The sequence below is a fragment of the Schistocerca serialis genome, chromosome 1, assembly GCF_023864345.2.
Source record: "Schistocerca serialis cubense isolate TAMUIC-IGC-003099 chromosome 1, iqSchSeri2.2, whole genome shotgun sequence".
In the NCBI taxonomy this organism is placed as follows: Eukaryota; Metazoa; Arthropoda; class Insecta; order Orthoptera; family Acrididae; genus Schistocerca; species Schistocerca serialis.
This window is the reverse complement of record NC_064638.1, coordinates 569,061,434-569,086,416: the sequence shown is the minus strand read 5'-3', so window position 1 is coordinate 569,086,416 and position 24,983 is coordinate 569,061,434. Positions and strand designations below refer to the sequence as shown.

At 44.1% G+C, this 24,983-nt stretch overlaps 1 protein-coding gene across 1 annotated transcript in view; it reads left to right on the top strand.

Annotated features, from left to right (window-relative positions):
- The first annotated feature begins 773 nt into the window (after positions 1 to 773).
- Positions 774 to 24,983, top strand: part of LOC126476162 (cytochrome P450 3A8-like) — a 261,945-nt gene continuing 237,735 nt past the window's right edge. The window contains exon 1 of the mRNA XM_050103523.1: positions 774 to 1,002. Within this exon, the coding sequence (XP_049959480.1) occupies positions 932 to 1,002 (71 nt within the window). The 5' untranslated portion in view covers positions 774 to 931. The remainder of the gene's footprint in view (positions 1,003 to 24,983) is intronic.

The window sequence follows — 24,983 nt, the reverse complement described above, 5'->3', positions numbered from 1 at the left end:
AAACCGATACCGAGTGAAGTGACGCAGTAGTTAGCACACTGGACTCGCATTCACGAGAACGACAGTTCAAACCCACGTCCGGCTACTCAGATTTAGGTTTTCCGTGATTTCCCCAAATCGCTATCGGCAAATGCCTGGATGGTTCTTTTGAAACGGCACGGCCGACTTCCTTCCCCATCCTTTACACATTCCAAGCTTGTGCTTCGTCTCTAATGACCTCGATGTCGTCGGGACCTTAAACCCAATCTTCTCTCCTTCCTTCTTCGAAACCAGTAGCTGCAGTATTTATGTGAATAAATAGCATTATTAAAAGTGATTGCTGTTTTTTTTTTCTCTGCAAGAATCAGCCTGTATTTTGAACGCAGCCACTGTCTCAAAATGTCAGTTCTCGACAAAACAGCACTAAAATCAAATCGATTAATTTTCGATGCTGGAGAGTATCGGGACATCAGGTCTACCTTGTATTAATGAAAACTGTATCAAAATCCCTACAATAGCTTATGAGATTAGCCGTCACATACAGGCAAAAACGCAGCTAGGGACTGCAGTTTATAAGTGTCCGCAAAGTTGTTATTACGGCAGAGATATCGGCGGCAGAGTGCAGCAGTACTCATTTGCTGCGGAACACGGCGGTGAGCGAGCAAGGACTCCAGGGGACTCGGTGTTCCTCCAGAATAGACTCGGAGGCGACGGGGGCGTCGGCGTCTATTTCCAGCAGACAGGAATGCGCCGCGCGCACTGCAAGGCGAGCTGCGTCTGGGGGTGGTAGGGGAGGGGAGGGGTGCGCCCCGCGGCCCCCACCCTGCCGCCTCCAGCCGCGCCCACCGCGCCGCTCCAGACCTGTGGCTGCACCGAGCGGCCCATTCAGTTGAGCCCCGCCGGCGCAGCACAGAACGGACTGCAGCTGCAGACAGCTCTGTACCACAGCACCATGGTGGACTTTGTGACCGCGTTCTGCGTCCTCGCGGCGCTGGTAGCTGTCGCGCTCGCTGCTGTCTACAGGTGAGTCCTACTGACACAATGACGTCATCTGTGCCGCACTGCGGGGACGGAGCCTGGGCAGAAGGCACCGAGGTCTCTGGTTCGATTCCCGGTAACATCGATAACGTGCCACTTAAATATAACAGCTTTCAACAGTAAATAAATATACCGGAGAGAGAGCTGTAGTGGACAAGGCAACTAAACACGTGGTGGAGGGAACTTTATTGCAAATATCCGTTCCGCATGGTGGAGCGAGGTTACCACCAGTATCAGCTTTCTAAATTTACCAAACAGCGTCTCCTGAAAACGTCAGATTTCTAACAACAACACCTATTTCACATCACAGAGCATATCTGATACACTGTTGGGCTAGAGTTTGATAGAACCGCACCCCCCCCCCCCCCCCACCCCCTTAGCGAATCTTGATTGTGGTGATAGGACGATCTCCGAAGCGTACATCACAATTTCTAGGTTATCTCCGCCTCGGTAGCTGCGCGTACGCGGCCAATTGCAAACCGAAGCGGCTTGGCTTCGGTTCACGGACGGGTCGAAATTTACTCCACTCGAGGTCTAGGTGTTGTCCTTACGATCTTATGGTCATAATTGACAATGGACTATTGAGATAGCAGCATGGGTATGTCCCGAAGACGAATAAATTGAAATAAAAACGTGTAAGGTAGTTTGGCATGCGACAATTTGGTTCTGAGTTGCAAAATCCAACGAAAGAGATTCCGGTATAAAAGATTAGGTAACAAAACATCTGTAGCATAAGATAATGTGTACATTCGTGCTATCTTTAACTCATTCAACCAGATTTAATGCACTTTTAGATTTCACACACATTTGAACATTTTTGAGGATAGTCGAACGAGGATTTGAACTGCCGCGCTGCAGAATGAGAGTCCAGTGTCTTAATCGTTGCTCCACCTAATTCGGCAAATACTTAGACGTTTTTTGGTAGACCGTCTTGATAAGGTCCCAAAATGCTCTAGCATATGTCGTACCAGATTCTTCTATATAAACTACCCTTAACAGATACTTCGATTTGTTCAGAACATTCCCATCGAAATTCACGACTCTCTTTTACTTCCACTGCAACTAAGTTCACGATCAGGCGTCTCTTCACGTTGCTTTGTGATAATAATCCTGGATATTTAAACGACATGATTTGCTGCAGGTAGTTGTCACTTACGTTGCAACCGGACACTTTCTGGTTCTTTCGTGTGCTCGTGGATATTATGGTCTATTGCACTTATTCATTTGAATGAGAATTGCCCTTCACTTTCTGGTTATTTCACGTGCTCGTGGATATTATATTGCACTTATTCATTTGAATGAGAATCGCCCTTCAGTACACTAAGATCGCCATCTGTAAGACCGGAACGAATCGTCCGCTCTGTAACAAAGTGTGCGTTGTTTTGAAATTTCCTGGCAGATGAAAACTGTGTGCCGAACTTAACTCGAACTAGGAACGTGGTATACTTCCTTCCATACGTGTTAGTCTTGAAAGCTGTGTGGGGTTCTGTGGAGTTTGGAGAGTAAGGGAGAGGCAACGGTAAAAGCAGGGCTGTTAGTCGTGCGCGGATACCTCAATCGGTATGATCATTATCCGGAGGCAATCAAATTTCCAGATTCCGCCACACAGTTGTAATGTGCCAGGAAGTTTCGCTATCCAAGCCTTCCGTATTTATTCCAGCTCACATATTTTCCTGTCGAGAACAGCGTAGTCGATGAAAAACTTGAAACTGCTGCTGAACTCATTTAGAGAATCGTTTGTTTTATCAACCCCGATCCCTGCCCCTATCCCTCCATATATCACGCCTGGCGGTCGGTTGGATATGATTACATAACAGATTGCCCCCCCCCCACCCCCCACCCCCCCCCTCCCCATTTGCCCAACAGAACGTGTCATCTGTAGCAGTGTCATGCCGGCCGCCCGTCAACAATTCCGTCATTTCTCATTGCGCAAGAGATTAAACGCTGTTCAAATATGGGTAAGATGACGGAGTGTCAGGCGGACGGAACTTTGATGACAGACTTTCTGTAAAAGTTCGAAGACTGCAGATGTTTGTGGGACACACATAGTGCGAGGTGTATAGCAATAGAGGTGCAAGAAATGAAGCACTTAACGAATCCTGTGGTACACAGGCAGTAAAAGAGATATATATTTTTACGGATAAGTGCCCGTCGTCTCAATGTATTTTGGCTTTTAGGTTTTATTTCCGAAAAAACGACAGACAGACAGACAGACAGATTAGGTATTAGATTTCATTTCCGATACGGAATACAGACATTCGATTGAGTTTTATTCATAAAATACGTGCCTCGTCGTTAGAAGTCTATCGCCACGCCTTCTGCTATGAGGGAAATGTAGGACATTATTATACGGTAGTTCTAACAGTTACAAACTTTTCTGATGTATGTGTTCCTGCATTTGTTACACGATGTACAACGCCACATTTTTTTGTCTTCCTTCTTGTAATTTGATAAAACTTTTTTAAACTTACAGGAAAAATCTTTTATGTATCATGCATAGCCGGCCCGAGTGGCCGAGCGGTTCTAGGCGCTACAGCCTGGAACCGCGCGACCGCTACAGTCACAGGTCCGAATCCTGCCTCGGGCATGGATGTGTGTGATGTCCATAGGTTAGTTAGGTTTAAGTAGTTCTAAGTTTTAGGCGACTGATGACCTCAGAAGTTAAGTCCCATAGTGCTCAGAGCCATTTGAACCATTTTGTATCATGCATAAATAAATTCATAAAGTTTTCACGTACTTTTTTTTTACCACGTTCCTTGGGCAACTATAAATCGCGATGCAGGTTTCGGGAATAAGTTTAGACAATAATTGTGGGAATACAACTGCAATGAGTTTAAAGTTCAAAAAAATGGTTCAAATGGCTCTGAGCACTATGGGACTTCACATCTGAGGTCATCAGTCCCCTAGAACTTAGAACTATTTAAACCTAACTAACGTAAGGACATCACACACATCCATGCCCGAGGCAGGATTCGAACCTGCGACCGTAGCGGTCGCGCGATTCCAAGCCGAAGCGCCTAGAACCGCTTGGCCACCGTGGCCGGTGAGTTTTGAAGTGCTTGCAATTTCTGCCAGCGGCAAAAAGGCGTAATGTAGCAAAACATCCGCTCCCCGCAGCTTACAGCCTCTCATAGCTATAGTTCTTTCTCGATTAATATGGTCGTATGGCGTTCAGGAGTTCCGAAAAGCGTATTTCATCCGTTCTTAAATAAATCCAAAAATCAGCTGCTCCCAGCCTCTTAAGTAACAGAGCGTAAGTGACTTTCTTTCTTTGCACCAGTCGTTTCTTTCTCCACAGCTTTCTCTCGGCTTTTTTTGAGCGTATTTAGTTTTAAAGTCACCAAGGTAAATCCCAATTTTTTGCATCTGTGTACTATAAAGCGGCATCACCTAAAACTTAATCTCAGTGAAAGTAAGATAATTCGCAGTCGGTGGTAGGAACAAGGTGGTGCTGTAATCGCTCAGTGCAGTTGGTCGGGCAGCGAGTAGGCCGCCATGAAATTCGGGCGGCCGTCAGCTCGGTGCATGTGTAGAACCGCTGACGTGGGAGAGGACGGCAGTCTGACCTCACGAGTGCAGAAGCGTCGTCAGCATACGAGACGAGCTGGTTCACGTGATTTGCACTCTCAGCGCTCTCAAGCAGCCATTTTCGGCTTTATTTGGCTCTCAAACCATACAGAACGCACGTATAACAGCTGCGTTAACTCTGTTACCGGTTTTCGAAGAATAGCGGAACACTACACAATCTCTGCGTACACTACACTACATAATGGTGTTAAACGATCTGGGCCACTAGTAGAAGCTATTCGTAAACTCAACTGAATTTTCAAACCACTGTTGGTTTTATGTGGCTAAGGTATAGTCTTTATTGTCAATTTGTGGATGCGTAATATCCATTTTTCTCGATGTTGTATTGACTACCAACACTCTAAAATGAAGCACTTCATTACACATTTCAAGATCGAGATTAGATTCGTAATTTCACTGATATAAAAGAGGAGATTTTTACGTAGCTGCTCACCATCATTTAAAACTGTATTCACCAGCAAGACACAAATTTTACAGGGAGTTTCATAATACCGAAAACGTCCTGTGTGTAGCTTGTGTTTCCTTTCAGAAACAGACTGGCAGTAACGTCAAGATTTCTGGCCACTGAGGAAACATTCCAGACGTTAGCATTCGACTTTTAACACAATACTTCTATTAAATAAATAACAAAGACCCAGAATCTTTAAGGAAACATAGGTGGAAAAAAAATTGGATGTAGGTGGACCTGTTACCGTTCTTTGCACAACTCTCAGCTCACGGCGCTTTTAACTGTGCCACTTCGACATTGCTGCCGCTTCTGCAACTTTGGTTTACACTGTCTACATACTGTATCTACAGATGTTATTATTTGATGTTTAATATGGGAACTAGAGAATAAAGACGAGCTTTTGATAGAGCATCACTGAGTCGCAGTACTGAAATGGCATACATTCATTGCACCCTAGTTATATCACTACAAACATCAACTACAGGGAGCCTGTGGGTACCGACATGCAATCTCCGGTCATTTTATTATAACAAATAGTAGCTAAAACGACGTATTTTCTATAGATCCTCAATTTTCTGATGGTTTGAAACCGCTAATACTCATACCATGTACTGTGTGATAAAGAAAATCCACGAAATACCATGTTTAACGCCATACAACATGGCGGCTCCTGTCTTCTACATGTAACGTAAAAACACGTCGCATACCAGTGCCGACGTTCCCCTCCGTGAGTCAAAAATCTGATATGCCACATCCTCTTTTCTCACGTTATGCCTTTGTAATGGAACATGGAATTTCATGTTGAGACGTCACCAGCTCCTCGCCCACGCTCATTTCCACATCCCATGAGAAAACGGCTTGAGTCAGTCTTGTTCGTTGGAATTCGACTCTGGGGTACTCGGTTCGAGCTCTTGTGGGAGAAGAATTTTTTTTATCTCCAGTATCTAGCTGGCAATGGGAGTAACGACTGTAGATCAAGAATCATGATCGCCTGACTTGTCACTGAAGTCGTCGATCAGATTCCTAACTTCAGTACAATGTCTTGAAGGGAAAGAACATCTGACAGTTGTGATATTAAGCTCGGCGGGACCCTTATTGTTGATACGCTATGTGCTGGCATCGGGTTTCACCATATCTCTTACTAACCAACCACTACCGCTACGCTGTAGAAACAATTATTACTGTCATCCAACCAACCGATAACAGTTTCGGATTTCTGTTTCTACATGATTATTCTGCAATTCACCCTTAAGTGCTTGACAGAGAGTTAATAGAACCACTTTGAGACAATTTGACAATTTGCCGACCGTTTCAAAATGTTCAGATGTGTGTGAATTCCTAAGGGACCAAACTGCTGAGGTCATCGGTCCCTAGACTTACACACTAGTTAAACTAACTTATGCTAAGAAACACACACACACACACACACACACACACACACACACACACACACACACACACACACCCAGACACACACACACACACACACACACACACACACACACACACACACACACACATACATATGCCCGAGGAAGGACTCGAACCTCCGGTGGAAGATGCCGCGCAATCCGTGACATGGCGCCTCAAACCACGCGGCCACTCCGCGCGGCTGCCGATCGTTTCACTCTCTCGTTGCACTTGGGAAAAATGTGCACCTAACTAGTTTCATGTGAGGTCTGATATATTTTGTCGCTGTAGTTATTTCTCCGTAAGTAGGTGGCAGTCAAGGCAGTCGAAGGATAAAGATTTGACCAGTGTCGTAATTATGTCGTGTGACGTCACATGCGCAGACAGACTAGCACAGAAACCTGACAATATTTAAATGGATTCAGTATTACTTTCGTAGTTCAGGTTGTGATGACAGACTGGTCGGTAGTGCAGGCCGAGTTGTAGGCTCGGTTCGAATCTCACTGCTTGATTGTTTCGAAGTCAAGTAATGTGAATATGAAGCCTTAGTTGTGACATTCTGTTGGCGTAGTCCAATGTCTAGATTAGATTGGAAGCTGACAGCTTAGCTTTGAGGTAGCGGAGCCAACGAATCTGATGCCAAGAGAAGAGGTATATTTCTTGCTATGGCGCAATTTGGGATTGACGAGTGTTTGATGCCCGCGTTTCTATGACGGGTCATGTCGGCAGGTACAATACTTCCCGACACAGTAGCACACTTAACACTGCATAACGTGCCGGAGACAGGTGACTGTAAATCATATTCATCAGTGCGCAATTCCTACATTGGCTCGCCATATTGAAAACGTTTGTGGTTGCTTCCATGGGATATAAAAAATTTTACTTGCGTGAATGTTGAGCTATCGTCGTTCAGTTGAAAAGAATGCAGCTGATTTGCTCTCCCATCTTTGTCCAGACCTTAGTGTGTCCATCGTCTACGTAATGAGCCAGTCGTCACACAAGTTTACGTAATAATCTTTTGTCTTTGCGTTGATACAAACTGTGTGAATGGAAAGTCGAACAGAAACTTTACTCGGCCAGAATAGCACTGTAAACTGAGGGATACACCTGTTGAGCTAGCTCGTTTGTTAAGGATCGGGAACTCAAGTCAGTCGAGAAGAAAAACACGTAGCTTTGCCGAACAGTGGAAGTCTGTATTATGATGAATGGGAATCTCATTCATATGGTGCTATGACAGCAGATTGATTGTGTATTCATTTTGAGTAATAAGCTGAAGAATGTCGTCGTTCTATAAATCTTTGTCTGTACAGCCGTGTCCCCAGTTATGAAAGTACTGAATGGGGGGAGACTGCAAGACGAACTGGGACCACAACGCTTAACTTTTGTTGTTTCGTAGGCTATATGCTACAGGCTTTATAAAGCTAGTATCCAAGCCACAATTTTTTTTACAGTGGTAGTTCAGCGAGGTATTGTAAGCAACAGAATCCGTGTGGAGTTCGAGCGCAGCAGGGCGGTAGCGAATTTACATCCACGAAACCATAAGTAACTCATAAAAGTAAAGGTCGGGAAAAGGTTGTGCGTAATTGAGTTTGAGATCGTATTGTGTGTTATCATGTTTGACCATTACGCACAGTTTTATACTCTGAAGTTGATAGCGATAGGAAAGCTCTCAATATCGACCAACACAGATTTGTATCGATTTTTCTAATCCTACCAAACATCTCGCCAAGAGTTTTACAGTGCGCGTATAGTGCCGGTAGATTAGATCTACGTGTGCGGGCAGGGGGCTGCGTTCGTGTCACGCCTACACATCGTTTGAATTTGCTAAAGTGTTTCACGCCTCTATTAATTTTCAAAAAAACTTTCGAATTTAGAAATAGAGCTTAAAAATTACTGAGGAGCGCTTGTGGAGCAGACCGTGTTTGTGGTGATGTCACCACTTGCTAGAAGTGATGACAGACTGCCGGCCACTTCGTTATGCGGGCAAACAGGCGTACACCTGCTCGGCTGCGCTAGGTATGTATATGGCTACCCTCCAGTGGGCACAGCTGACTCAAGGCAAGGGGCTCGCCACGGGTTGGTCGCACCACCCGGCTCCTAACCTCCTTGTGTGATATTATTCTGTCAGTGCAACGACGGAAAGCTAACTCTCAATACATACTATTGTTGCACCAAGTACGAGGCAAGAAGTCATAACAGTTCGATACATCTATACTCGGCGAATCACGATGAATTGTGTGGCAGAGGGTACTTTTTGTTATGGAACATATTAGAAGTTCTTCCGTTTTATGTAAGGGCAGCAAGCTGTTACACATACGGAACTGAGAAGTGTCAGATCATAAAGTTTCAGACCGATTTTTATCGAACTTTGTGGAAATTAAATTACTTCCATTCCATTTGGAACTGATGTCCGCCATCGTCGGTAAGAGGCGTGGAAGCAAACACTTTCCGAATGTGATCTTCAGAAAATTCTTGCCATGCGCCCAAATATATTCTATGTCAATTCGTAACGATAGCTAACTGGAGGTTGGTATGAAAGCAAACGTCTTCCCAATGCATCCCAGACATGCTCTGTGTGTGACAAATCAGCAGACAGAGAAGGCCAGTCAAGGATCCGTACGTTCTTCAAAGCATTTGTGGTATGAACTGCAGTATGGGGTCTTGCATTATCCTGCTGGAACATGCTATTTTTTTTTTTTTATCCTCGTTATGCACGACAGGAGAATTTACCTGTCTTGCCACATATTCACATACTGGCGGGCATTCAGCCTCCATTTAACAATTACGAAATCATTGTTATTGCGTTAATTAATGTCCCCCACACCATGATTCCATGAGGCGCAGAGATGTGGATCTCACGAATCGCAACTTCCACTGATCACTGACTGCGGACACGTCGGTGTCGAACTGACCATCACAGACAGAAGCGAGACTCTTAGCTGAACGCCACAGAATGCCACTGCCGTCGAACTGAGTTCTGCTTTGCACCACGCCAGCGTCTGTTGTCTCTGATACGGGGTCACTAGCAAGCGACGTATGGCAACTCGATGTCGCAACCCTGCTTCTAGTACTCTACACCCGACGGCTCGTGAGGACACCCTGCCTGTAACCTCTGCCCTGATTTCAACTGTTGCCATCCGTCAATTCGTCAGAGCCAGTCGAACAATCGTACGATCTTCTCACGGTGGAGTTCTTCGGAAAGGAATCCTGTCTGCTCTTTCTGCCACACTAATGGTTCAAATGGCTAACTTCTAAGGTCATCAGTCCCCTAGAACTTAGAACTACTTAAACCTAACTAACCTAAAGACATCACACACATACATGCCCGAGGCAGGATTCGAAGCTGCGACCGTAGCGGTCGCGCGGTCCCAGACTGTAGCGCTTAGAACCCCTCGACCACCCCGGCCAGCCACACTGTTGTCCTGGATCTGTCTCGTCACCACGCGTTCTGTAGAAATTGCACTACAGCTATCTGCCTTTGCGACCTGTCGGTACGATGCTCCTGTGTGTCTCACGGCAATAACTCGAATTTTCTCAAAGTCTGAAGGATGACGACAACGTGCACGTGCACGTGCACGTCCTATAACCACGCTGTGTCGCGATCTCCACCACAAAAGTTCCGGTAAATCAGACGCCCGCAAAAGATGCACCGTTCTTAATCAGCACAAATGGCTTTCTTCTGTTGTGAAAATAAGAGTGGAATTTCAGTGAGCGTATCCCAAAGGCACCGCCCTTGGTGGTATCCGAATTCACTCCGCAGCGGACTGCGAGGTGCGCTGTGAAGCCAGGTGTTTACAAAATCGTTACACGATTTCAATGAGATTACCTGGAGGAGTCTTTTCAGAATGCCAAATTGAGTCTGATCTCCAAGCAGGTCACTTACATTTCCCGATGAAACTGCCTGTCGGAACTCTGCAGCCGTGTCTAAGTACACTGTAACACAAAAACAGGAAGGAATTATCCAAATGACACAGAAACCGGTAGATGAGATGTAGGCTACATGTGCTGTCATACAAATTAGTCCAATGCCAGAAAAATTGCATGATTTATTGAAGAGGAACAGTTTTTCAAATTGAGTAAGTCAGTAACGCGTTGGCCTACCTCTTTCTTTTGTGCAAGCAGTTATTCGGCTTGGCATTCATTGTTAGAGTTGATGGACGTCCTGTTGAAGGATATCGTGCCAAATTTTGTCCAGTTGGCGCTTTAGGTCGTCAAAACCCGAGATGGTTGGAGGGTCCTGTTCCAGGTTGGAGACGCCACACATAGCGGTGGGATACCAACCTGACTAACACCCCCCATACGGACCGACAACCAGGAGTGATGGATGGTCTGCAGTGTCATGACTTTCCACAGCAGCATCTCTTTGGTTGTTGTCTGCTACATCCTTGCAGCACAGCGGTACGTCGACGAAATTCTACGACCAGTTTCCTTGTCCTTGATGGCAAGCCATCCTTGGCTTCCATTCCTGCAAGATAATGCCTTCCCCCCCCCCCCCCCCCCCACCTACTGTTTGTATTCGTGCTTGCCAAACCCTACGTTGGCCAGCAAGATTGCCGGGTCTGTCCCCAATTAAGAAGATTTAGAGCATTATGGGGAGGGCCCCCCGACCATCTCGCCATCTCGGGATCTTGACGGTCTAAAGCACCAATTGGGCAGAATTTGGCATGGTGTCCCTCAGGAAGACGTCCAACAACTCTACCAATCAATGTCAAACCGAATAATTGCTTGCAGAACGGTCACAGGTGGACCAACCCGTTATTGATTTCATGAATTTTTCTGTTAAAAAGTCATTACATTTTTGTGAAACTGTAATTGTTTATCTGTAAATGTACATCACATCTACCAATTTCCAGCCCATTCGGATTATTCTTTGGTGGTCCATCTTTTTCATCTTAGAGTATAGGGGGCCTACGTAGGTCACTCAGACGCGACGTTTTCAGTGCCCTATACCTTTCCACATTCACACTCTGTAATGGTCCTTTCCACTTCCTGCAGACATAAGCAGGACAAGGCTCATGAACGGTCAAGAAGTGCATCAACCCTCTTGTTGGCTTTATATCTTTGATTTTTAGACGATCTTGCACATTTGGGAACGATTCATGAACTCTACCTCCAGTATCTACAGTGTCCCAATAATCATGAGGTATGTCCAAATTCTCTCTCTTCAATTACTTTTTATTGTGCGCTTGACATCCGAGAATGTTACGAACGTTTGGGCGTTTTAGTGGCCAATAATTGGCTGCTTGCTGTCTTCTAGTTAAATACGGGGTGCACGAGCCCAAGATGATTACCACACTGGTAGGAGACATGCGGTGTGCACCTGTTGAGCGTAGAACAGCAGTTCGATGACGTCCTAAGCGCCACGGACTGCCATTACGACGTTCATTGTTGCTGCTTCCTTTGATGAGACAGCAGAGAAAGATCGACAACAGTGGTGCCCAAAAAGACAACACTTGACACGGGGATGGCACTACTGGTTCTGTTTACGGCATCACAAAGGATCCATCCCAGTGTGGAGGCTACGACGAGGAAGCATATTGCCAGTTTGCATTCGTCATCGTCATATGCGACCATCATCTGGCGTGATGGGACGGCGAGACACTGGGTACGCTATACGATCACTTAGCCTGTAATGTGGACAGCAGCCGTTACATTTCTGACGTTTTAATGCCGGTGGTTCGGCCGTATCCTTGAGTTCTGTGCCGTTATCTTTCAATAAGATAGCTGTTGACGTAATTTTGTCCTATGTCGACACAGAGGGTGTCGGACTGTAGCCGTGGCCAGGTCTTTCTCGAGATCTCTCACCCTCTGAAAACATCTGACCATGAGTTGTCGAGATACTTACAGTTTACCACTCGCCAGGCACTACGACTGGCGATCTCTGTCGTACATTTGAAACAGATTGTAATGACGTTGCTAGTATATCTTCACCTGGACTCGATTCACAACCGAGGGCAGTGGTTCAAACCCGCATCCGGCCATCCTGATTTAGGTTTTCTTTGATTTCCCTAAAGGCTTCAGGAAAATGCCGAAATGGTTCCTTTGAAAGAGCATGGCTAATTTCCTTCCCCGTCCTTCCCTAATCCGCGTGTGTGCTCCGTCTCTAATCATTTCGTTGTCGATTGGACGTTAAACGCCAATCTCCACCTCCTCCTTCTTTTCCTCCTCCTCCTCGATTCACAACCACGTAAAGGACCTGTGCTGGTGCCAGAAGTGGTAGCTCTGTGTATGAAATTTTGCCCCCTGTATACTCCCCAAATCACGTACAAATTTAATAATTCATTGTTCCGACTGTACTTGCGCTGCAAGTAAAAGTGCCATGAAACGGACATTTTGAACGTACCGTTTCGGTTGTGCGCATCTCCTTGAAAACGCTTTTAAACGAATGTCTTCTACCTCTGTACGTGCACTGTTATGGCTGAATGAGTGCACAGTGTCTGTTCCCTTCCTCCGCAACCAGACCGGAAGACTGCCGAGCCTACATACATTTCCCCGCTTCCGGAGCGCTGCCAGTGGCTTCGTCATGCTGGCCTTGAGTAGTGAATCACACAGTTTTAAGGATGGATTTGCATCCCTGTGACACATACGTACTCGAGACAAGCATGGTTTAGTTTTACCTAAGATGTGGGGGGGGGGGGGGGGGGGAGGAGCGGAGGGGGTTCCTGCGTGACAATTTAGGGATGTTCATAAGTCATATACTTCGATTTGCGCCCACCAGATAAGTTGCTTAACTTCCTGTCAGATTAAAACTGTGCGCCGAATCTGGACTCGAACCTACGACCTTTACCTTTCACGGGCAGGTGCTCTACAGACAGCGATCCAAGCACCACTGACGATCTGCCCTCGTAGCTTTAATTCTGCCAATACCTCACCACCTACCTCCCAAACTTCACAGAAGTCCTACTGTATACGTTGCGCTACTAGCATCGCTGAAATAAAGGATATTGCGGAGACTAGGCCGTAGTTGTAGGAGGACATAGCTGGGAATGGAGTGAGACCGGGTTGTAGACTATTCCTGATGTTACTCAGTCTGTATAGTATGCAAGCAGTAAAGGAAACCAAGGAGAAATTGGAAAGTGAATTACTGGTGCACCGATTATTAATGGTACGAGTCAATTACCAAATCCACCAATTATAATAGGTATTACTATCAAGAAAAAAATACGAAGTTTATCGACAACATTGTAATTTTCTCAGAGTCGGCAAAGGACTCTGAAGAACAATTGAGTTGAATGGATAGTTTCTTGAAAAGAGGTTGTGAGAGTATTGGAATGTAGCAGAATTGAATCCGGCGATAAATAATGTAAATGTCGTGTGACTTGGGCCTCCCGTCAGGTAGACCGTTCGCCGGGATCAAGTCTTTCGATTTGACGCCACTTTTTGCGACTTGCACGTCGATGGGAATGAAATGATGATGATTAGGACAACAAAACACCCAGTCCCTGATCGGAGAAAAACTCAGACCCAGCCGGGAATCGAACCCGCGCCCTTAGGACTGACATTCTATCGCGCTGACCACTCAGCTACCGGGGGCTTACAATTCGGCTATGGTGGTAGAATTAATTTTTTTCTTTAAATATAATTTATTGACCTTTGGCATTACCATTCAGCCAGAGAAGTGAATAACTACAGAGTTTGTACACAATATACCATACGCAATATAGGCATTAAAAATTACGTTAATTCCAGGTAAACGTCATGGTACACTCTATATTCACACGTTCAACACAGTCCACTTATCACAACTTCTTACGCTGGAACCTTTGCGTAGCTGGATATCCGCTTCTTGCAGAAACTGGGCAACAGTGACGTAGTCCGCAGTGGTCGGCTGGCGAAACAGACGTCACAGATTTAGGCTGAGGAATTCCTGCTCTGATCAAGGCTTTAAGAAACTTACGGCATTGTCTGTCATAGCGTTAACTTATAGTAGTGGCATGGTGTCTAGATTGTTTGATTTGAAGTGACTTTCACACTGATTAACTTAATTACCTCGAGCACATGGCGGTTAGTGTTGGAGACCCGTTGCTGCTTTTCCAGGTTTTCCAGTGCACTCCTCGAATCCGTGACACTAAGGATGTATATAGAATTAGGTTAGAAAATGAGACACTAAGAGTAGTCGATCATTGATGCCATTTGGGCAGAAAAATTAGTGACGATGACCGATCTACGGAGGACATAAATTGCAGACTGTCAGCAGCAAGAAAAGCATTTTCGAGAAAGGAAAATTAAAACCTAACATGAATGTATGTGTTCTCTTGAAGGTATTAATATGGAGTGTAACCTTGTACGGAAGTGAAAGGTGGACGATAAGTACTTCAGACATAAAGTCAATAGAAGCTTTTGAAATGTTGTACTAGAGGAGTATATTGGAGATTAGATGGATATATCGAGTAATTAATGAATGTACTGAATCGAATTGGCGGAGGAAAGAAATATATATATGGCCAAGCTTACTAAAAGGAGTGTGTTGGTACGACATATTCTGATGCATAAAGGAATTGTAGAGGAGGACCAAGGCTTTAATAAAGAAAGCCACTTCAGATGGTTGTACGTTGCGGTAGTTTTGTAGAGATGGGGACGCTTGCACAGGATAGACTTGCACAAAGAGCTGCATCAAACCAGTCCTCGGACTGAAGACAACAACAGCAACAGAGGCTTTGGTTCAAATGGCTCTGAGCACTATGGGACTCAACTGCTGAGGTCATTAGTCCCCTAGAACTTAGAACTAGTTAAACCTAACTAACCTAAGGACATCACAAACATCCGTGCCCGAGGCAGGATTCGAACCTGCGACCGTAGCGGTCCTGCGGTTCCAGACTGCAGCGCCTTTAACCGCACGGCCACTTCGGCCGGCAACAGAGGCTTTCTTAGGTACCTCGAAGACTGCAGTACGTCAGAATTCAATAAAGATTTAGCCGCGGAGAAGATTTGCATCCGACAGGTTCAGCACAAGCTCACAAACAGCATCAGTTGATGTAATCATGCTCAAAAAATTCGACCGAGGAAATGCAATATCATTTTACAGCAACGTTATAGGAGACGGAATTTAGATTTATTCGTATGAGCTGAAATCTAAACAGCAGTCAGCTGCCTCAGTATTTAAAGATGAACAGAAACCCAGCAGTAATGGGTCATTCGCGAAGCACTTTCAAGAAAATGACGATTGTTTCTGTGGTTAACCTGGACACGTCGCAGTTAATCTTCTGTTCAGCGTATCAGTACGAACAGTTGATGCCGAACGATATACAGTATTAACTTTTTGCTACCTGTCATATATGAAATACAGGTAAACAACAAAAAAGGGCGCATCATTTGCTTTCAAGCCAATGCGAACACGTCAAACAATTATTATTCGGCGGAGACAAACATCGAGTTAATGCCTCACTGTTCATTTGCACCGAATTTGTCGCCTAACGACATGTTTTGTTCTTCTTTCTCAAACTAAACGTGTTTACAGCTATTTCATCACCTCAAGAAGCTGTAGAATTTTTCAAAAGCCATGTTGTGGAAATGAAAGTGAAAAAAAATTACGTAATCTCTTTGAAGGCATGCAAAAGTGCGTAATTTTTAAAAGCGAATATTTTGAGAAGCGTTAAAACCATATGCAATAAAAAATGTATCTTCTTATGGTGCATAAAAGTTTACAACGCAGCAGTCATCGTCTTTCAGTAGCGCTAGAACAGCGTTTAAAAACTATATAGACAGTTGTCTTTTAAAAAATCCGCATACGCTTCAGTTTTCCGTGGATTTAAAAAGACCAGCAATGGTTGTAACAGTTTGAACATTTTGAGATATCTCTGGTAAACAGCCTGGTTGAATCGTCCTGTGTATCAACATAATAAAAAATGGTTCAAATGGCTCTGAGCACTATGGGACTTAACATCTGTGGTCATCAGTCCCCTAGAACTTAGAACTACTTAAACCCAACTAACCTAAGGACATCACACACATCCATGCCGGAGGCAGGATTCGAACCTGCGACCGTAGCAGTCGCGCGGTTCCGGACTGAGCGCCTAGAACATCAATATAATAGGCAAGACTGAAAATATAGTATACTTAATAAATATTGAATGTGTGGAGGCCCCTTATGTACCGGCAATGTCTGCAAAGACGGCTGGAATAGGGACATTTGCGGACACCGCCACATCGGGGAAGGTCTTCTCTTGGGCCCAAACTACCCGGCAAAGGTGATGTCCGCAAATCACGGTAAACCCCACTGTCCGCGTATCTCTGTGACCGCATTTCCCTGGCATACTGCAAACAGTGGGGAAGCGATGAGGGCCAGCTGTCTGTGGATCTGCGGCTGACAGCAGCAGCTGAGGCGCTGCGCAGCTGGCGTGTGTCAGAAGCGGTGGGGGTCGGGAAGTGAGCAGTCGCAAACACCACTGACTGCTAAAGGCGTCCACGTGAGCTGGCAAGCATGAATCTTCAAGCTTACAAACATTTATTTCTCTGCACAGTCCAAGCGTGCTTGTACAAGTACCAGTTCGTGCTTCGACTACGTGGAGCTCGGAAGACCTCTATTTGCTCGTTTTATGACCGACTTTGGCTTAGTAACTCGAAAAAATGAGAAATTTGACGTGTGCTGTAAGGTTGGTTACTGAAACGGAGAAACTTGCACTGCCGCATTAAATTACTGTGTGAGCCGTCAGTATACTCTTACGCCTCGAGTTATTTTAGGATCGACGGAGAAACATATTTCAACCACCTAGCACTCGCAGTACTATTGATTACAAAGTAAGACACAATGATGGGAGACTGACAGTAATATTACGATTTGTCGTGAGCTGGTGGCGCTACCACACTAACGGCCTCCATATCTCTCCGCAGGATTGGCGCATTATGCCTTCGCACTCTGTCGGAGATGGTCCGGACATAAGGGTTGTCAGGTCGTGAAACAGAAAAGCCGGACTCGGCGTTACATTTGACCGGACATTTTACCTCAAAGCCGGATTACTGACTTTAAATAGAAATACAGACAAAAAATAAAAATTGTTTATTAATAATCAGTTACAGTTTTTCCGAGATCAACCTTAAACTTGTTCAGTTGCAGTCAGTTTTTCATACATCAGCCTTAAATGTGTTTAAATTAAAAAATAATCCGGAAAGAGACTTTTAATTTGGGAATTACGATAGAAACTAAGTGCTCAGTCTTCTTAATTGTTCAGATAATTCCTAAGATAATCTTATATCAAAATGAACGAAAAGTTGTTCATTAAACGAAATAAATAATTGTCTGTTCTTCTGAAATACGAAGCGAAAAGATATTCAGTACCTTTGGTCATTTCAGTTAGACTTGTAAAGAAATAACAATGTATAGTTAGGTATTAATACTTCTCATTTAAACCCATTTTACAGAGAATGTTATTTTTCTTGGAATTCACTTCGTGGAACCCTGGACAGAATGATTTTAAATTACAGAAGTACATCATCTTTGTGGTAGTGTCAGTTTGCATTTTACTGAGTTTCTTTGTCCACGGGACGTTTATGAAAGACAATACCTTTTCGACGTTGGCAATTTGGCCTAGAATATCAAAGTAATTTTGTACCAGTCTCAATAATTATGAGTAAAATTATTTATTATGATGTGCTTTGAAATTAGATACCCACTGCTCTTGAGCCAGCAGCTTCTTAAACGCAGAGTCGTCTTTTTTTATTTCTTGAAATTTTAACGTATATCAAAGAATTTACTTTCATTCAACTTAATGATTCTTTTTCTACGATAGTGTAGACAGGTGTAGCTATGTTGTTGTGGTCTTCAGTGCAAAGAATAATTTCTTGCAGCTCTCCATGCTACTCTGCCCTTTCCAAATCTCTTCATCTCCGAGTAACTACTGCAACCTACATCCATCTGAATCTGCTTCCTTACTCATCTATTGACGTCCCTCTGCGATTTTTAACCCCCAGGCCGTACCTTAATCTATCTTGTCTGAGAAGCCGTACGGTCAGTATTGCCTCGCGTGTTCGTACATTTCTCCGGAAGCCAAAGTGATGTTCCCCGAGTTCGGTTTCTACCAGTTTTTCCTTTCTTCTGTAAAGGATTCGTGTTAGTGTTTTGCAACCGTGACTTATTAAACTGATAGTTCGGTAATTTTCACACCTGTCAGCACCTGCTTTCCTTGGAATTGGAATTACTATATTGTTCTTGAAGTATGAGGGTTATTTCGCCTGTCTCATACATCTTGATCACCAAACGAAAGACTTTTCCATTTGTCATGACTGTCTCTCTCTAGGGTACTAGTAGCTCTAACGGAATGTTGTCTACTCCTGGGGCCTTGTTTCGACTTACGTCTTTCATTGCTTTGTCAGATTCTTCACGCAGCATCATATCTCCCTTCTCATTTTCATCTACGTCCTCTTCCTTAGATATATCGTCCACTTATTTCTCCTTTTACTTATTCCTTGTGCTTACGTCATTAGCTCGGAACTCGCCGTAGTTGTGCCATCTCTGGTTTGTCGCGAAATACGCCTAAAAAACGCCGGACAGGCCGGACTTGTGTATGTTTCGCCGGATGCGATCGCGAAAAGTCGGACATGTCCGGATAACCCTATCCGGACACCAGCCACACCTTTAGTTAAATCTAGACCGGCAAGTAGGTGAAATCGTCTGTCACTATGTCCGCCCAGCGATAAAGATGCGATCCTAATTTTTGCTTTAGCTATATTATTAGAGAGTAAGATAAAACGCGCGAGTGGTTTCTAGAAAGATAAACATATTCACTCGTGAATTTGCTCAGCGAACTGAAACTGGTTCGGAGTGGCTGGCACAAATACTGCATGACACGTCTTTAACACACACTATAATGAAACTGTTGCCATTGGTTATACCATTAATTGAGAGAAAACATGACATAGTTGAAATGCGATTTCTCCTCGTGAATACGTAAAGCGATACAGAGGTTTCCAGCTACTGGGAGACATTTGTACTATCGTACCATCTCAGGCGCTTGGGAACATTATACCCGAAACATGTGAAGCATCGAAACATGTGAAGCAATTTACAATGTTCTACAGATAGGTCGCTTACAGGTAAGGAAATGAACATACAGTCATATTGCCTTATTTTTTAACATAAATACAAAAAAGAAAAAAACCACAGGGAAAAATCATTGTATGCACACACGAATGTGAAAAATACATTGATGTATCTTCGCTGCTGTTCGTTACGACAGTAGCCTTGATTTAAGTTATGGTGAGAAGAGTTCGTCTGGTGTGGTGATTGTGAAATGCTTGAACTCAGAGAAGTATAGCAGTTGTTGTAACGATGTGAGGGAACAGAAAAAAATTTACGATAACGGGTGGCAGTGAAAGATATTTCCTGAATCGTGCGTAGCTTCCATCTAAATTGCCACATTCGCCTTCAGACACCGTGTCATTAATGAAATTCTTCGTAAACCGCCTGTGGTAGGCATATAAACCGAAGACTGCAGATGTAGATTCAGGGCCAGGAATCCAGTGGCCTCACACCACACGTGCCGCCACAGATCTGCAGTCCCATCACACTCCACAGCCGCACACCTGGCCTTGTCCCCTACCAGCAGCTGTTGCCCCGTTTCATCAGCTGTGAGTAACATCAGTGTCCACAATATGCTTTTGAGAGCCTGGCGTAGCTGTGGGTTGCCTTGTCCAGGAACCACTGTAACCAGCTACTGGCAGATCCACAATGCCATTTCGTTCTCTTCTCTCTTTTCCAAAGATTCTGCATGCACGCTGACGTTCACGATCGTTATGAGTACTGTTGTCCTGTTCCCAGAAACATCGGATTGTAAAGTACCGATTTGGCCTTCTTGGTTTCAAACTTGTTTAATTATTAATCGCGCTGTTTAGTATTATCCTGTTTCAATTAATTTCTCGTGGTTGTCACTCTTTTGGCCAACAGGGTAGATAAGTACTTCCTCTTCAACTACATTTCACAGAATTCTCACCTTGACAATTTATAGCAAGGAATCAGCATATCAAGTTCCTGAAGCCATCAATGTACCCTTAAATGAATATTTGTTTACATTCATGTGACTGTTGTTCACTTCGTCACACGAATAGTAGTTTCCTTTACTTACAAGGGAACCTCCCCATCGCACCCCCCTCAGATTTAGTTATAAGTTGGCACAGTGGATAGGCCTTGATAAACTGAACACAGATCAATTGAGAAAACAGGAAGAAGTTGTGTAGAACTGTGAAAAAATAAGCAAAATATACAAACTGAGTAGTCAATGGGCGACATAGGCAACATCATGCACAATATGAGCTCAGGAGCGCCGTGGTCCCGTGGTAGCGTGAGCAGCTGCAGAACGAGAGGTCTTTGGTTCAAGTCTTCCCTGGAGTGAAAATTTCACTTTATTTATTTTTGCATAGTTATTATCTGTCCGTTCGTTCATTGACGTCTCTGTTCACTGTAATAAGTTTAGTGTCTGTGTTTTGCGACCGCATCGCAAAACCGTGCGATTAGTAGACGAAAGGACGTGCCTCTCCAATGGGAACCGAAAACATTTGATGGCAAGGTCATAGGTCAACCGATTCCTCCACAGGAAATCACATCTGATATATTCTATACGACACTGGTGACGGCATGTGCACCACATGACAGGAATAAGTTGTCGACCCACCTAACTTGTACACTTGGCGATTCTTCTACCTTGCCCGATTTAGGTTTTCTTGTGGATGTGATAATCACTCCCAACTTGTACACTTGGCGATTCTTCTACCTTGCTCGATTTAGGTTTTCTTGTGGATGTGATAATCACTCCCAACTTGTACACTTGGCGATTCTTCTACCTTGCCCGATTTAGGTTTTCTTGTGGATGTGATAATCACTCCCAAAAAAGTGATGAAAACATAAGAGTTTGTCACATAAACTGAAAATAAAAATTTTCACTCAATGGAAGATTTGAACCAAGGACCTTTCATTCTGCAGCTACTCACGTTACCACGAGACCATGGCACTCCTGCAATCCTATTGTCCTTGATGTTGCATATGTTCCCATGAACTACTCAGTTTGTATATTTTGCTTATTTTTTCACAGTTCCACACAACTTCTTCCTGTTTTCTCAATTGATCTGTGTTCAGTTTTTCAAGGCCTATCCACTGTGCCAACTTATAACTAAATCTGAGGGGGGTGCGATGGGGAGGTTCCCTTGTTAGACTCAAAATGTTTCTCGCCCGAAGCTTTTGGCGCGACTCCAGTCAAACCTCGTTAAATCTACGGCAGCTCGCAGAGAGCTTCCAAGTTAAACCCTGGTGCAAACAGAAATACACACTATCAGCTGATGAGCTACATATCTGAATCTGTCCGTACATCAAGCAGTTTTATTTCCCCCAATCTCTGATACATCAGAGCGCAGATTGAGACTAAGTGAATATCCTCTACGGTACACCGCCAGGCGGAATTAGAAGAGGAAACTCCGTTGTTAAACTACGCCCAAAGCAACAGACTTAAACTAACAGGGCACGCATCGAATTACAGTACGTCATAGGTGAGACAATCAGAGCTGCAAACAGAATTTTAGTTTTTGGTCCGCGGTTTACTGACGCGGCACGTAACTGGAGACTTCTGAAACCACTGTCTGATGATGTGCACGGTACTGTGTACCATCTATTCCTGATATTCGTTCGCTATTCTTCTTATAATGTTACTCGATGGAGCTCTGGGAAAAGGAATTGTTGCAATACGCACTTACTTATCTTGGCCTTATGTTCCACGAGAAATGTTTATTGTACCAAACAGTAGGATTTTGGAGGTTTTCCCATACACTGGCTACTGAAGACAGGTAGGTAATGTCTGGCGAGATAAATATTGTCTGCTCTCTTACCTTTTCCGCTTATGAGCAACGAGCTCTGTGAAGCCCTCTAAGAACTGATCGGTTAGAAATCTGTAAGACTTACATGGATTCTTTCAAACAAGCCACTCACTCTCTTCCTATTCGAAGGATCACTAATGTTTCAAACGGTACTAGAGAATTATTACGCTTTGTTTTCGTACAGAGGAGATATGTTTTCGTTACTTCACGTACATCCATTGTAGTTAAACAATAGGAATTAGTTCAAAGACGTAAAGTTAGTATACCAAAACAGGTAAAAAATAGTTTACGCGCATATCTTGCATTTGTAAATATAATGCGAGCTGCTGCTATTTACCGTATGAACGACAGACCGTGAAGGGGAGGCAGACACCTGTGATTGAACTGTTTCCTCTGTCTGTGACCAACACGGTTAATATTTCTCTGCTAACTACTTGTCTTTCATATCTGCAGTTGCTCCTCCTTCCACACAGTAAACAGCTACAACTATCAGCACAAATTGTGAGGTCTGTGACGCGTTGAAACCTTTTGTCGGGTTCAGGTGCGGGTCGGGAGTGGAATTCGGACGATTGCTAGTGCGTAAGGAGTTCTATCAGTTGAAGTATCTAGTACGACTCACTGCTCAACCGAAAACTACAGCCTATCAGAAGCTTTCTCATGCTCTTCATTCTGTTAAAATTTTCTTCACACGAATTTAGTGTTTAAGTGTCTGATACAAACAACCAATTTATTCTCACGCTTTAATCATTGAATAGTCAGAGTGGATGTGCATTTGCAGCTAACTGAAATACACTCTGCCATACTCGTAGCGTTTCAGATGTGAGGACGGTTTTGATAGATTGAAAGAGGCCGTTGTTCTCGCAGCAGAAGTTCTTAGCGCTCCCAGCAACCAGACGGTAACTCACCCGCCGCTATTTAATGTAGGCGTTAGTTCTGCGTACTTGCTCCTCGTTTCCATATACAGAGGAGCTGTGCTCGTCTGGAGAAATGGCTCCCCCCTCCCTCCCCACATGGCGCCGTTTAACGGACCGAGAAGTCTGCGGCAGACGCTTAAGTTATGAGGCCCCTGTTAAAGAGACGCAGGCATCCAGTCACGCACTCTTAGTTATCTTCCCATTTACACCACAAGGCTCATACCCGCTACTCTAGAGAGGAACTAACTATTCTGAAATATGGCTGCACAGAATAATGGCGAAGATATTGTGGGTGGAAAGAGCAACTATCATAACAAGAAATTCCTTAGACTAATAGAAGCGATATCGTTTATTTGTCACGCCGAGAAGAGTGAAATGCCGAGCGCTCGCAGTGGTTCAACCATTGTACGGCAGATAAGGGTTCAGATCTACGTCCGACCATCTTAATCTACGTTTTAGGTGGTTCCACTAAATCACTGTAGCGTACGTTCGGAATAATCATTTCGTCGACTTCGTTCATCCTGCTTGTTATTGCGTTTCTAATAACTTCACCGACTATATGTTGAACGCTGGTCTTTTCCTTTTCGAATCAGAAGTCTTTTACTGCGGCAAGGCAGGTTGCTGAAAACAGTGATGGAAACCAAATAGCAGCAGATGACACCCCATTTCGAAGCATAAAATATAATCACAGTATCATCCTTTGGTTTTTCATGCCCATAAAGTAGCTGTGATTGCTGAATAAAATATGGAACTTTGGTTCCGCAAGAGTATGCAAACCACAAAGTCTTATTACATTACTTTTCTCTACAAGCCTCGCTATAATGCATAGCACAGTTGTATGCACAATCACCGTACCACTGGGATGTCCGACAGCGATCACTGATACGCATTCTTCTGCCTGTCCCCTTCTGCAAAGCAACTTACACTATAACTGACCCAGAAATTATTCCCGTGACAGTTTTCTAACATTAGTAATTCGCATTGTTCATAGTTTTTATTGGGATTCCTGCATATTTGTAAGGCCTTCAGAGACCTCATTTGAAGTGCTCATCAAAGAAAAATTAATGCGCAAATAAGAAAAGAAAAACGTAACAGTCCCAAAAATTTCCATTATGGACAATTACCAATTCTAACTATTCGATAGTGTTCATTATGTAATACATTACAAGTAGCAAAGGGCATTTCGCTTGTGGAACCTCGGCTATTTCCAGTGCCAAACGGTTGCAAAGCAATTATCGTATTTTAATTCGTATAACCGTTCAAAACTGTACTTGGCATAATTAAGCTAGCGCTACATTGTCCATTCATTTAACAACACCAATCATTTCTCACACAACATGCAGTACACGTGACAAGCTCACACTCTCCACAGATGCGTCGCACACCCAGTCTGACAGCGACTAATGTACGTATATATCCCTCGCTCAACTGTCCCGCCGCCTTACGTCGAACCGTCGAACTATTCCGTATGCCATGACATGAGCGTTTTCTCCTCAATTGTATACAACAATTGTCGGTAACTCAGTACCTCATGAGCACATTTGTTTGACTCCTCCCCCCCCTCCCCCCAAATTTATTCAATCTAATATGAATCCCACAGACTTGGATAGTTTTCCGCAATATACCGTGTCTTCTGAAGAGGTTCTGCAGGTCCACACTAGGCCCATTAGTGGTCCTTCCGCGCAGCCTACATTACAGCTCTGCACAAGGACTCTAAAATTGATTCCATACATCGAAATTTGCAGAAGGCTTTTGACACAGTTCCTGACAAGCGACTTGTAATAAAATTGCGGGTCTGTGGAATATCGCCT